At 36.8% G+C, this 12,472-nt stretch overlaps 1 protein-coding gene across 1 annotated transcript; it reads left to right on the forward strand.

The window, feature by feature from the left end:
* Nucleotides 1-6,240: 6,240 nt before the first annotated feature.
* LOC146148150 (methylcrotonoyl-CoA carboxylase subunit alpha, mitochondrial-like) lies at nt 6,241-11,414 on the forward strand. Its single transcript, XM_083386535.1, has 7 exons — nt 6,241-6,462; nt 7,151-7,286; nt 7,456-7,648; nt 7,917-8,155; nt 8,399-8,644; nt 8,745-8,837; nt 9,504-11,414. Exons 1-7 carry the CDS (start codon nt 6,275-6,277, stop codon nt 10,575-10,577), a joined length of 2,169 nt encoding a protein of 722 aa, XP_083242661.1. The 5' UTR covers nt 6,241-6,274; the 3' UTR covers nt 10,578-11,414.
* Nucleotides 11,415-12,472: the final 1,058 nt, after the last annotated feature.

Here is a 12,472-nt window from a genome sequence, read left to right on the forward strand (position 1 = left end):
GTGGTAGGCTATTGCCAACGATCCGAGATTTCTGAAGAAACTTTCGTAGATTGGCATCGCTGCCAATACTGTGGCTTTACGAACAAAATACTGTCAAGTTTAAGGGAATGGCTTAGTCCAGTGGTTCTTAACCGGGATGCCGCGGCGCCCTGGTGTCCCATTATAATGCTCAAGGGTGCCGATTTAAGAATTTTAAGAATGTGATTATGACTCAATTGGTAAGCTTCTTGATACAATATTTGTGTACGATTAGAGACAATTATATCAGATGACATTTTCCTACATGTTTTAATTTGATTGTTTTGTTCCAGTTCCATTTATAGTGACATTTGAGTAAAACACTCAACGAAAATTCAAGTTAGGGTGCCGAAAAGTTTTTATTATTTTTGAGGGTTGCCGTAAGCTATTAAATGTTAAGAATCACTGGCTTAGTCCATTGACAACAAAACATAGAGCTCAATCAACAGAATTGTTAATTCATTTCCATTATGGGGGTAATAAAACCAGAAAGTGTAAAAGTTTTTTAAGTAGAAGATATAACATGTAAAGTACAACAGCAATATTCAAACTATTTGTTCCCAAAGATAAACGCTAAAATTTCCGTGATTTTATGAGATCAGTTTCAAGTTTTACAGACCCCAAACAAAATACTCGGTCTGCCTACCGTACCCAAGTAGCCGCGAGTCCAGGATTTTTGTTTGGAAGCTATGAACAAATTCAGATACGACGTCCCAAAGTTACGTCAGAAAATGACATCACAAAGCTAAATTAAAGGGTGGCGTCCTAAAAAAGGAACCTTAAGAATACATTCGTTTGTTTTTTTAGGTTTTAGGTTGGAGACGCATACTTTCAATACAAAAGCTAGGCTACCGTACATTACAAAGATGTTATAGATTCGCGCAAAGTTAAAAATTGCCTAACAACACTAGAAACCTATTTTTTTTATTTACTTAGTTAAAATGGGAAAAATATTCAGTTTATGGGGGGTGGGTGCTGGGCACGTGCTCCCTTGATCCGCCTGGTAGGTCAAACTAAAGTGTATACCGGTTGAAAGCTATGGTATACAATTAAAAAAGGTATACAAATTATGTCAGTATTATACAAATTATGTCAGTATTTTTTACAACTTCTGCAGAATATTTTGATAAAAATTCTGTTTGCGAAATGGATGATTTAAAGTTTTACAAATAAACGCTTAATGCTTTAATGAGCTTCACATAAACTTTTGACTTCTGTAAAGCTATACTGCTGGTTGGTCAAATAGCTAACAACTTGTTTGCCAATACTGTTTGATAAAAGCCTTTATAATGCGGAGAATGGATTATTTTTTTCTGTGATCATTGCGTCACGTGACGTCACTCACGTCTAATTGTATGTGACTCAAAGGTAGGGACACGATATCCATCAGTAGTTTCGCTTTTCTGATGCATCCAAACGCTTTATAAACCACAAATATTTTCGCAGCTTACTTTATACTTTTCACTTACACCGAAAAGCTGGAGTACCGGTTTTCTGATGAAGCTTCTTTTCTTTTTAAAACGATAAACCATTTATTTATGCACCAAAATATTCTACAGTAACAGCATTGTGACGTTGTTCTTGTTAAAATAAAACTGTTGAATTGATCTAAATACATCCACATGGTTCAGTTTGTCTTGCCGACTTTGTTTAACCGTGTCTCTGTTTTACTAAATTAAAAGTAAGTTAAATTCGGTTTCGCGATCAACCTTTTATTGTATTACGCTATCAACTATCAGCTGCTGTGTATGCTTTTCTTGTATCCGCAACTTTACGTACTGTCTCTGTGCCCTGCCCTCAGCTGTTTCTGTTAGGTGAAAGCTTTTACAAAGTTGCGTTACGTCACTTCATCCTATTAGAAAAATATTAGAAAGTTTAAGCTTATTAGTTTTCTTGCTTTGGGTTATAACAGATTGAATAATTTTTGTTGCCGAATTATGCGGTATTTCCAAAATATCTTAAAGTACGCCTTCCATTGGATACACAACCACTTTGTTTGTATGCACTTAGCAGGTTGAGTTCCGCCCTGTATAGTTTTATTTTATGATTTAGTTGGATGTTACAACGTTTCTGTTTGTCTTTGTTTTTAGAAGAACGTGTGTGTTTTTGGAAAAATACATATCTACACTAAGGTGGTAGGCTATTGCCAACGATCCGAGATTTCTGAAGAAACTTTCGTAGATTGGCATCGCTGCCAATACTGTGGCTTTACGAACAAAATACTGTCAAGTTTAAGGGAATGGCTTAGTCCAGTGGTTCTTAACCGGGATGCCGCGGCGCCCTGGTGTCCCATTATAATGCTCAAGGGTGCCGATTTAAGAATTTTAAGAATGTGATTATGACTCAATTGGTAAGCTTCTTGATACAATATTTGTGTACGATTAGAGACAATTATATCAGATGACATTTTCCTACATGTTTTAATTTGATTGTTTTGTTCCAGTTCCATTTATAGTGACATTTGAGTAAAACACTCAACGAAAATTCAAGTTAGGGTGCCGAAAAGTTTTTATTATTTTTGAGGGTTGCCGTAAGCTATTAAATGTTAAGAATCACTGGCTTAGTCCATTGACAACAAAACATAGAGCTCAATCAACAGAATTGTTAATTCATTTCCATTATGGGGGTAAAAAAACCAGAAAGTGTAAAAGTTTTTTAAGTAGAAGATATAACATGTAAAGTACAACAGCAATATTCAAACTATTTGTTCCCAAAGATAAACGCTAAAATTTCCGTGATTTTATGAGATCAGTTTCAAGTTTTACAGACCCCAAACAAAATACTCGGTCTGCCTACCGTACCCAAGTAGCCGCGAGTCCAGGATTTTTGTTTGGAAGCTATGAACAAATTCAGATACGACGTCCCAAAGTTACGTCAGAAAATGACATCACAAAGCTAAATTAAAGGGTGGCGTCCTAAAAAAGGAACCTTAAGAATACATTCGTTTGTTTTTTTAGGTTTTAGGTTGGAGACGCATACTTTCAATACAAAAGCTAGGCTACCGTACATTACAAAGATGTTATAGATTCGCGCAAAGTTAAAAATTGCCTAACAACACTAGAAACCTATTTTTTTTATTTACTTAGTTAAAATGGGAAAAATATTCAGTTTATGGGGGGTGGGTGCTGGGCACGTGCTCCCTTGATCCGCCTGGTAGGTCAAACTAAAGTGTATACCGGTTGAAAGCTATGGTATACAATTAAAAAAGGTATACAAATTATGTCAGTATTATACAAATTATGTCAGTATTTTTTACAACTTCTGCAGAATATTTTGATAAAAATTCTGTTTGCGAAATGGATGATTTAAAGTTTTACAAATAAACGCTTAATGCTTTAATGAGCTTCACATAAACTTTTGACTTCTGTAAAGCTATACTGCTGGTTGGTCAAATAGCTAACAACTTGTTTGCCAATTCTGTTTGATAAAAGCCTTTATAATGCGGAGAATGGATTATTTTTTTCTGTGATCATTGCGTCACGTGACGTCACTCACGTCTCTTCGCAAATTAAAATGGCATTATATACAGGAACTTTTTTCAAAGGTTGATATTTCAAGATAGCGGTACATTTTTGATAAAACATTGTTAATAACTCTAAAAACATTGCTTGTTTGGTTGAGAAAAGAAAGCTAAATGATAAAACAGGGTTTAATTCAAAACTAAAATCATTGGAAAAAAGTGAGGCTTCTTAGCTCATTTTTCCCCGAATAGTTTTTGTCTTTATGAGGAGTTGAGGCAGAACGTAGCCTACTATTTTTTACAAACCTTAACCTTAACCATCCTCGAACCTATATAAAATGTTTCACTTGAATGTAATAAGAATATCAAAGCCCATACAGAAGTAGGTATCATTACTTTAGAATGTTTTTTCCACTCGTTTGAAAGTTATACCAAGACTTGCCATAAATCCCATTTTAGCCGGGACAAGTACTATTTAAAAGCTTTGTCCCGTGTATTTCTTAGTCAGCCACTACTTTTTCCTTTAACACAAGGCTACATGGATTAATTTTTGCGATTGGTTTTGCCTTTGTTTTGATGTGCGTTTTCATTTCCTTGCGTTAAATGTGAATGTAGTAACTGTTAGTACGTCGCAGCGTACAAATGGTCCGGTGGTTCGTTGATAGTTAGCGCATTAGATTAGCTAATTCGGTAATAGTACTGTATAAGGATTTCCTGCTGTAATGTTTTGGGGAAATAAAAATGAATGAAGAAAAAAGTAGGCTATAGCATGTTATCTACCAAAAAGTATAATGGGTTGAATATGTAAACTTACAAGTAGCCTACAGCACGTGCTTTGATTCCTATAAAATAAAATAAATATTATTTTTTGGGGGGACAATTACTACGGTGCTCACCTCCATATGAATTTAAAATAGTTAGAAATTAGTAATTGTAAATCTTTCCACTATAGGAAGTATTATTCGATTTTGCAGTGAAAGTTTAGCTGAAATAATTGAGCTGTCTGCGAACCATTTTCGTATAAACAATGTGTCAAAAAAGCGAATTTTCACCCGCAAACAATTAAACTTATTTATTCGTCGCAAACAATCAAAAAAGTGCTTTTTTACTTGCACATTCACTCGCTTTAAATCAGGGAATCGAACCGAAAGTGAACAGCAACTTTATAACCTTTGCCGCAAGTTAGCGGTTCGATCAATGACAGCCTACTACGGTATAGCAGTGGTTGGCAAGCTTTTTTTGGCACGGCACAAAATATTCTTTTCAGATCTAACCACGTAGGCTATATAAGCAACTACGAAAACAGGGGAAGATCCAGGTTTTTTGTATGGGTTTGGTTTGGAGCATTTACAATTTTTAAATGACGTTACCAAAAATACAAAACGAATTTTAAAAACATCCGTTGTTCTCGAGCGAACTCGCGGACAAATTTGCAGCTAAAATTCAGGCAAATCGCCGATAGTGTAGAAATTGAACTGCAGAGGCCTCACTGCATTCCATAATTTGTGACCGCTAAAGATCACTCATTTTTTGGCCGAAATTTTACGCCAAAATAGGACGATATTACGCCACAAAACGGCTATTTTTATTTGTACAATACGGTTTCGAGGAAGCCTTTTGTATGGATATCAGGCGGCCAACAACTACATAAGCCTTACCGTTATAAAACTATATTATTAAAAAATAGCTCGCGGCATACGAAAATTGGCTAAAAACTCACATTTTGGCCGCGACCACTGTACTTTAGTATCATTTGTTCGATATTCCCTCTTGCGTAGTTCGTTTACTTAAATAAAAATAGAAATCTGATTTACAGATGAATAAACAATTGTTACGAATGACTGATCTGCATCTTAACCAAATTGCAACCTGTCAACATTCTGCAAATCAGAATTAGCTTATTTGGCGCTCTTTCACTATTGTACGTGAAAAGTTATGCGAAAAAAAAAATAATGCCGCTTACCACAACGCATATTGTTTGGGTTAGGGTGCGGGTTAGCGTTTGGGTGAGGGTGGGTCAAGTAATATTATGTTTATTATTAATAAAAACTTGACCCACCCTCAACAAAACGCTAACCCGCACCCTAACCCAAACAATATGTGTTGTGGTAAGCGGCATTTGAAGAAAATTTCTTTTTTATTAATTTTTACGTACGATAGTGAAAGAGCGCCGCTTATTTAGCCATAGTTGCCATTCTAGATTATTTTAATATAGATTTAGATGTTTTGGTTTGAATCTAGATGTAGGATTATACAATCTAGATGTTAGATCTTTCTTTAGATTATTATAAAAAAATATTGTATAATCTAAATTAGTGACAGATTCGCTATTAACGATAAATATTTTCAGTAATTTCAAGGCAAATTTTTTTTTGGCAAATTGAAAAAAAAAATGATGAGATATAAAATCGAAATTTCAGTAACTCGTCATGTTCAGTAAAATGTTTTATAAAGCAGAAAATCTTAAATCTAAAGCATCAAGCAAGTCCCTTTATGCAACTTTATAGGACATCAAGCTTTTAATGTTGATTTTTTGGTCCAAAAGTATTGAATATTTTCAAAAATCATTTTTAGATTTCTCCATAAAAATCTAGATGTTTTTAGATTATTTTTTTGGTAAATCTAGATGATTACTGTGAGAAAAAAATGGCAACTATGTATTTAGCGTTGTGGCTGACATAGTTCAGAAGGCGCCTTACTGGCTTAATAATTCGTGATGTATTTAATGTTTAACTAGTTTTTTTTTGTAAAAACAGAGAACCTTGTATTTAATGTTAGAACTTAAAAACTATAGCAATGTTTTACTTGATGCAAAAGACCATGCCACTCTCCAAAGCGTGTAATGGGCTACGCTCAGTTTGTTTTTCAAGATGCTACAGCAATGCTTCTGCCCAGAAAAAACACATTGGCTATCGCCAAATCAATAAACTTCTTATTGCCAATCGAGGTGAAATCGCTTGCCGTATAATGAAAACTGCCAGAAAGTAAGCATAAAATCATACTTATACAGTTGTATAATAAATGACGGCGCTGGTCTAGAATCCTACCACAACGAAACATTATTTGGTTTAAGGTGCGGGTTAGCCTTTGGGTTAGGGTGGGTCAAGTATTATTATTAAATAAAGAATATAATAATACTTGACACACCCAAACGCTAACTCGCACCCTAGCTCAATTTTTGTGCGATGATTTTATAATTGTGGTAAGATTCTAGACCAGCGCCTAAATGGTCACGCATTGTGCTTTAATATTATTGAAAAGAAAATCTGCAACGTTCAGCTTTTACAAGTTTCTGTGTATGCATGTATGCTTTTAAAAACTTTATAACAAACAGGTAAAAATATCTTTATAAAACTTTAAGCGCGTTACTAATATGAAAATTTTATTTTGTCATTTTTGCTTTTCTGTTTTAAGCAGTCAAAAGAGTAGTTTTCGATAAGTGGTGGAGTGTGATTAATTCAGCAAAGAATTGTTGGCCAGTCCAAACTTGTCTAGGCGACCAGTTAATATATACCTGATTTAATGGTGGTTATTCAAATTTAGTTTGTATTCCAATTAATTTTGTAATATGCTAACTTGCAATGTTATATATCATAAATCTATTATTTTAAGCTTAATCCATATTTACCAATATGCATCCATGATATTATACATTTTACTTTGTTTTGGCAGAATGGGAATACAAACTGTGGCGGTTTACAGTGAAGTTGACAAGGATCAATTACATGTCAACATGGCAGATGAAGCATATTGCATTGGCCCAGCTGCCTCACAACTAAGCTACCTTAAGATGGACAAAATTATGGATGTGAGTGTTCCACCAAAATGCATTCCATTAAATGACATATGCATGAAGTTTGCTGTATTGCTATTAGCATAGATATTGTCGTTACTAACAAACATTGTTTATTTAGTATTTTTATTAATTTTCACTGCACATACTTTTAGCTATTTTATTGCATTATTTATTTTGTTAGGTAGCCATCAAATCTGGTTCACAAGCTATTCATCCAGGTTATGGCTTTCTTTCTGAAAACACTGAGTTTGCAGAGCTATGTTTTAAAAAAGAAGTTATTTTTGTTGGTCCTCCATCTTCTGCTATTAGAGATATGGGCATCAAAAGCACCTCTAAAAAAATAATGGCTGCTGCAAATGTGCCAATAATTGAAGGTAGTATTTTAAATTTTTTCATGTATACTTATAGACTTTAATCATGAGGTGATAACTTACGAGTATATTATTTTTTTTTTGGTAATTCAAAAATTGAAAGTACAAATTTATTAAAAAGTTAAACCAACTTAAGAAAATATTACTTTAATACTGTTGAAAATGAAGTCAAATAAATTGAAAAATATTAAAATACTACAGCAATCATAATATTGCCAATTAGTTATGACTTATTCCTATTTTAAATTTATATTTTGCATTGCCACTTCAGGATACCATGGTGAAGACCAGTCAGATGAGTGCCTGTTAAGAGAAGCCAAAAATATTGGTTTTCCGATCATGATAAAGGCTGTTAGGGGTGGTGGTGGAAAGGGGATGAGAATTGCTCACAAAGAGAAAGATTTTATTGACCAACTGAATGCTGCAAGAAGAGAGGCAACTGCATCATTCAATGATGATGTCATGCTGATCGAAAAATATGTAGACAGGCCTCGACATGTAGAAGTACAGGTAGAACTCTTCTGTATTGTTTCTTGTGATGTTCAAAGTAGAATATCGGGTCCTTAGATTCTCGTCCAAATTGGAATAACAGGTATATAACTGATATAATTTTTTTTACCATATAGATGCATAACCATATAGATATGCCAGCCAAGTGCTACAATTTAATTTGTCAGCAAAATGTAGCATGTATGGGACCCGGATTATATATAGCCCCCCAAAATATATGTTCTATATATTTTTACGCCACAGGTATTTGGTGACCAACACGGAAATGCGGTACATCTATTCGAGCGCGATTGCAGCGTACAAAGACGTCACCAGAAAATCATTGAGGAGTCGCCTGCACCTGACATAACCAGCGAAACCAGGTCGCGTTTGGGTGAGGCAGCAGTTCGGGCAGCCAAGGCTGTCAAATACGTTGGAGCCGGCACAGTTGAATTTGTGATGGACCCACAACAGAATTTCTTCTTCATGGAAATGAACACCAGACTTCAGGTAACGGAATATATCCTTTTCGGCGCTTGGGTTTTCCCCTCCTATTTATTTGACTGATAACGTTGATTGGTTTTGGACAAAATTAATTTATATTTAATAGGTTGAGCATCCTGTTACAGAGATGGTTACAAACACTGATCTCGTGGAATGGCAGTTGTTGGTTGCCCAGGGCGAAGAACTACCAAGCAAGCAGGTTGGTGTTTTTTTTAATTAGCCAGGGCTATTTGTTGTCTTCCATTATATTTTCATTCGGCCATTTAAAAAAAAACTGTAATGCTGGTATACGACGGCCATTCCTTCAATATTATAAAGATACAAGCAAGACTACCATTACAATTGCAAACTTAATAAATTGCTGAAAAGTTTATGCACAAGTCCGTGTTTTTTAAACTTTTTCACTTAGACGGCACAATTTGTTTTTAAAATTAGAAATATACGTCAACACAAGTTCTTTAACAATAAAAGTAGTACTCATTCAAACTACATAAAGATGTCAAAATAATCATTAAAAAATTGCTTAGCAATTTACCAGCCAATGAAATTATAAAAAAGTTGCGCAGACTTCTTGGTCCTTCCATAAGAGCCCCAAGGGTCCACGGCTATGGAAGAACCACTGGTAAAATAACTACTAACTCTAACATCACGGATTTAAGTCTTATATTATTTAGTTGCTCAAACGTATCGGTGTTGGATTAAAATACGTATTGGACATCATGTGTTTTGAAGATAGATAGTTAAACAATAGTTTTTAGCTGTTTATTATAAACTGACGATTGATCTAAAAAATGTTATGCTTTGATAATATACAGCCTCATGTTTTAAAAACGCCGCTGCGACGAATACTTCTTATATTGTTCAGGAAGAAATCCAACTAAACGGCCATGCGTTTGAGGCTAGAATCTACGCTGAAGATCCCGACAACGAGTTCATGCCTGGCGCTGGACATCTGCGTCACTTGTCCGCCCCCTCCCCAGACCCAAACGTACGCGTGGAGACGGGGGTTCGCCAGGGCGACGAGGTATCACCCTACTACGATCCCATGATCGCTAAACTTGTGGTATGGGGCCCGGACCGCGCTCGGGCTCTTCGAAAGCTCCACAACAGCCTTGGGGAGTACGCGGTGGTTGGACCCGATTCCAATATCTCGTTTCTGCGTCGTTTAGCGGCAAACCCTTCCTTTGTCGACGGCGACGTTCACACCGGTTTCATTCCCCAGCACTACAACGACCTTTTTCCGGCTAACGTCGACGATTGTAGTCCTATTGACGCCTATCAAGCTACATTAGCGCTGCTACTCATTCAGTGTGACTCGTCAAGGGGCGTATCAAAAGGCGACCCCTTCACAAGTGGTTTTCAAATGAACTTGCCCCGCGCTAACACTGTTAGTATGAAAATTTCAGGCAAGGACGTTAGCGTCTCTGTCGAAAACGTTTCCGACACCGGCGACCGTAAATCATTCAAGATGTCGCTGAATGGCGGAGATATTTGTGACGTCACCGGTACGATTGAAACCTCTTCGGACGGCCTAACCTACGTCAGCGCCACCGTTGGGGGGACAACGAGCCGCCTGAAGGTCGTTTACGTCCCAAGTGACTCTGTCGACGACTCGGACTTGTTACACATTTTTCCCACTGACGGACGCGATGCGATCAAAGTGGAAATCCCACTTCCTTCTTACTTAACTGACGCCGATTCCGGCGCGGCCATTGGCCAGCCCATTGCGCCTCTCACCGGCACCATTCAAAAGGTCCTAGTCGCGCCTGGCGACTCGGTAAGCGAAGGCCAGCCCTTAGTGGTGATGATCGCCATGAAAATGGAGCACACAATTCGCTCGCCGCGCGGTGGCGTCGTTGAGTCGGTGATGTGCGAGGAAGGCTCGACCGTGAACATGAAGGCACTGTTGGTTAAGCTCAGACCCGCAGAGGCAAATTGATGAGGCAAAGTTCCAGTTTTTGGTTTACCTTTTCGCGCATTTACTGTCCCTTGCGGTTCATCTTTGTTGATAAAGTTTTTATATTTATATTTTCGCGCGCTCCTCGAATCGTGGTGACATTAAGTCGCTTTCATAAAGTACTGTAGCCGATCCTCTATATGCTTACGAATCTTCAAACAGCTGGTGAAGGCAAGATGAACTATAAACACGGAAATAAGTTTTTAGCGGACTTCATGTGACACGAGATATTTTAGCTTTAGACATTGCCATCTATCCTTAATGTGTACCAAAACTAGCAAATTCAGTAAAACTGTTTAACGTAAAATCAGCTGACTAAATTGTAATTCGTGATATACCACAAGGAGCGAGCAATTGTAATACCATATAGTCTCTAATACAGCCACGTGGTACAAGTTACGTCTCCAGAAGTATAACGCAAATAATACTAAAAATCGTTTGGATAAAAACCCGAAAATGGATTACTGAAGATAAAAGGTTCTAATTAGAAAATGTGTAGCGTTAATTTTAGTACTACTAGAACTAGTAGGCTACTTAATTTATGGTACGATTCATTTGTCTTTCTTGCTCTACTGCTACCAAAGTGAGTAACCCATTTACCCATCATTAGGGGAAAGCGGGACCAAACGAACCCCACTTATAAAAGATCATTAATTGCCTTGTTGCGTGGAAATGCCGGATCAAGGATTTTGTTTAAGGGGCGGGCGCATAACTTTTTTTAGAGATATTTTCACAAGTTGCCATACATGCACTGGAAAAATTCGGCCCTCAGGGTTAAGGCTGATGGTGATACAGATCCAGTACAGAAAAGTTTTTGAATTCCGCTAAAAACGAATAACTGGGTCGAGTCAATATGTGCCTTGTGGGTGAGTAGATAAATAAATCGTTTTATTTATGTTGCAAACTCGTTAAGAACTATCTACGTTCTGTGCTATCACTTTTAAGGGGAACACACAATAAAATCTTCAACAATACCTAAAGCAGAAAAATCTATAAACCCATAGAATTAAGACCAACGAGATAGTGAAGTCAAATACGGTACCGGTATGCAGATTACTGTCAAGTACATAATAAGATCGTAATCTGAATGAGACCTAAATCTGTCGAAATGCGTCCTAAATGGCCAAAAAACGCCTGATACTTTAAGGAGAGGGTCTGAGTCGATCGGGGGCTTTAGGTTTGGCATCAGCCGTTTTGGTGTCGCCGTTTGGAAGCCCTAGTTTGACCGGCGCCGTTAGGGCGCCGCTGTTTTTTCATTGGCTTTTTGGCCCTGGTTGGAGTTATTGGTGGGGTTAGAAAAAGGGTAGGGGTTAAAATTATTGGAGTAGTTAATGATGTAGCTTCGTTTGCAAAATTAGGCCCTTCTCTAGTAAACAGACTTAGGCCTATAGTGAACAGCCTTAGGTCTTCCCCTAATCCAGCCCTGAAACTGTCCACTATTGCTCTTATGCTATACCTATATAATAAAGCATTAAACAAATATCAATCAACCTTTTTTACAACAGATCTCTCTCCGATTGCTTTACCTACCTGCAAAACTAGTCTAAACATAAAACAGTGATATAGCGTATTAGGTAATTTTATTCCTGTTCCAATTTTTTTACTATAGTGACGGTCTACCTTGTAAGGTGTCCGTTTTGTCCCTACACTATTTATCGAACGAAACCCAACTTAAAATCTCCAACTGTTTCAGATTAATAAACAGGCCCTTATCTATAATTTCATTAGCAAAAAAACAACTTCGCCTTTACTTACAAGCGTTAGTAATAAATAAATAATTTTACTGAACCATCCTTCAACACCCCAAAAAACATTTACGCCCCTCCCTGGTTTGTGCAAAATCTAATCTGGCTAAATTTTGGGCACAAATGATTTTA

Source organism: Ascidiella aspersa, chromosome 4 (assembly GCF_963924565.1).
Source record: "Ascidiella aspersa chromosome 4, kaAscAspe10.2, whole genome shotgun sequence".
Taxonomy (NCBI): Eukaryota; Metazoa; Chordata; class Ascidiacea; order Phlebobranchia; family Ascidiidae; genus Ascidiella; species Ascidiella aspersa.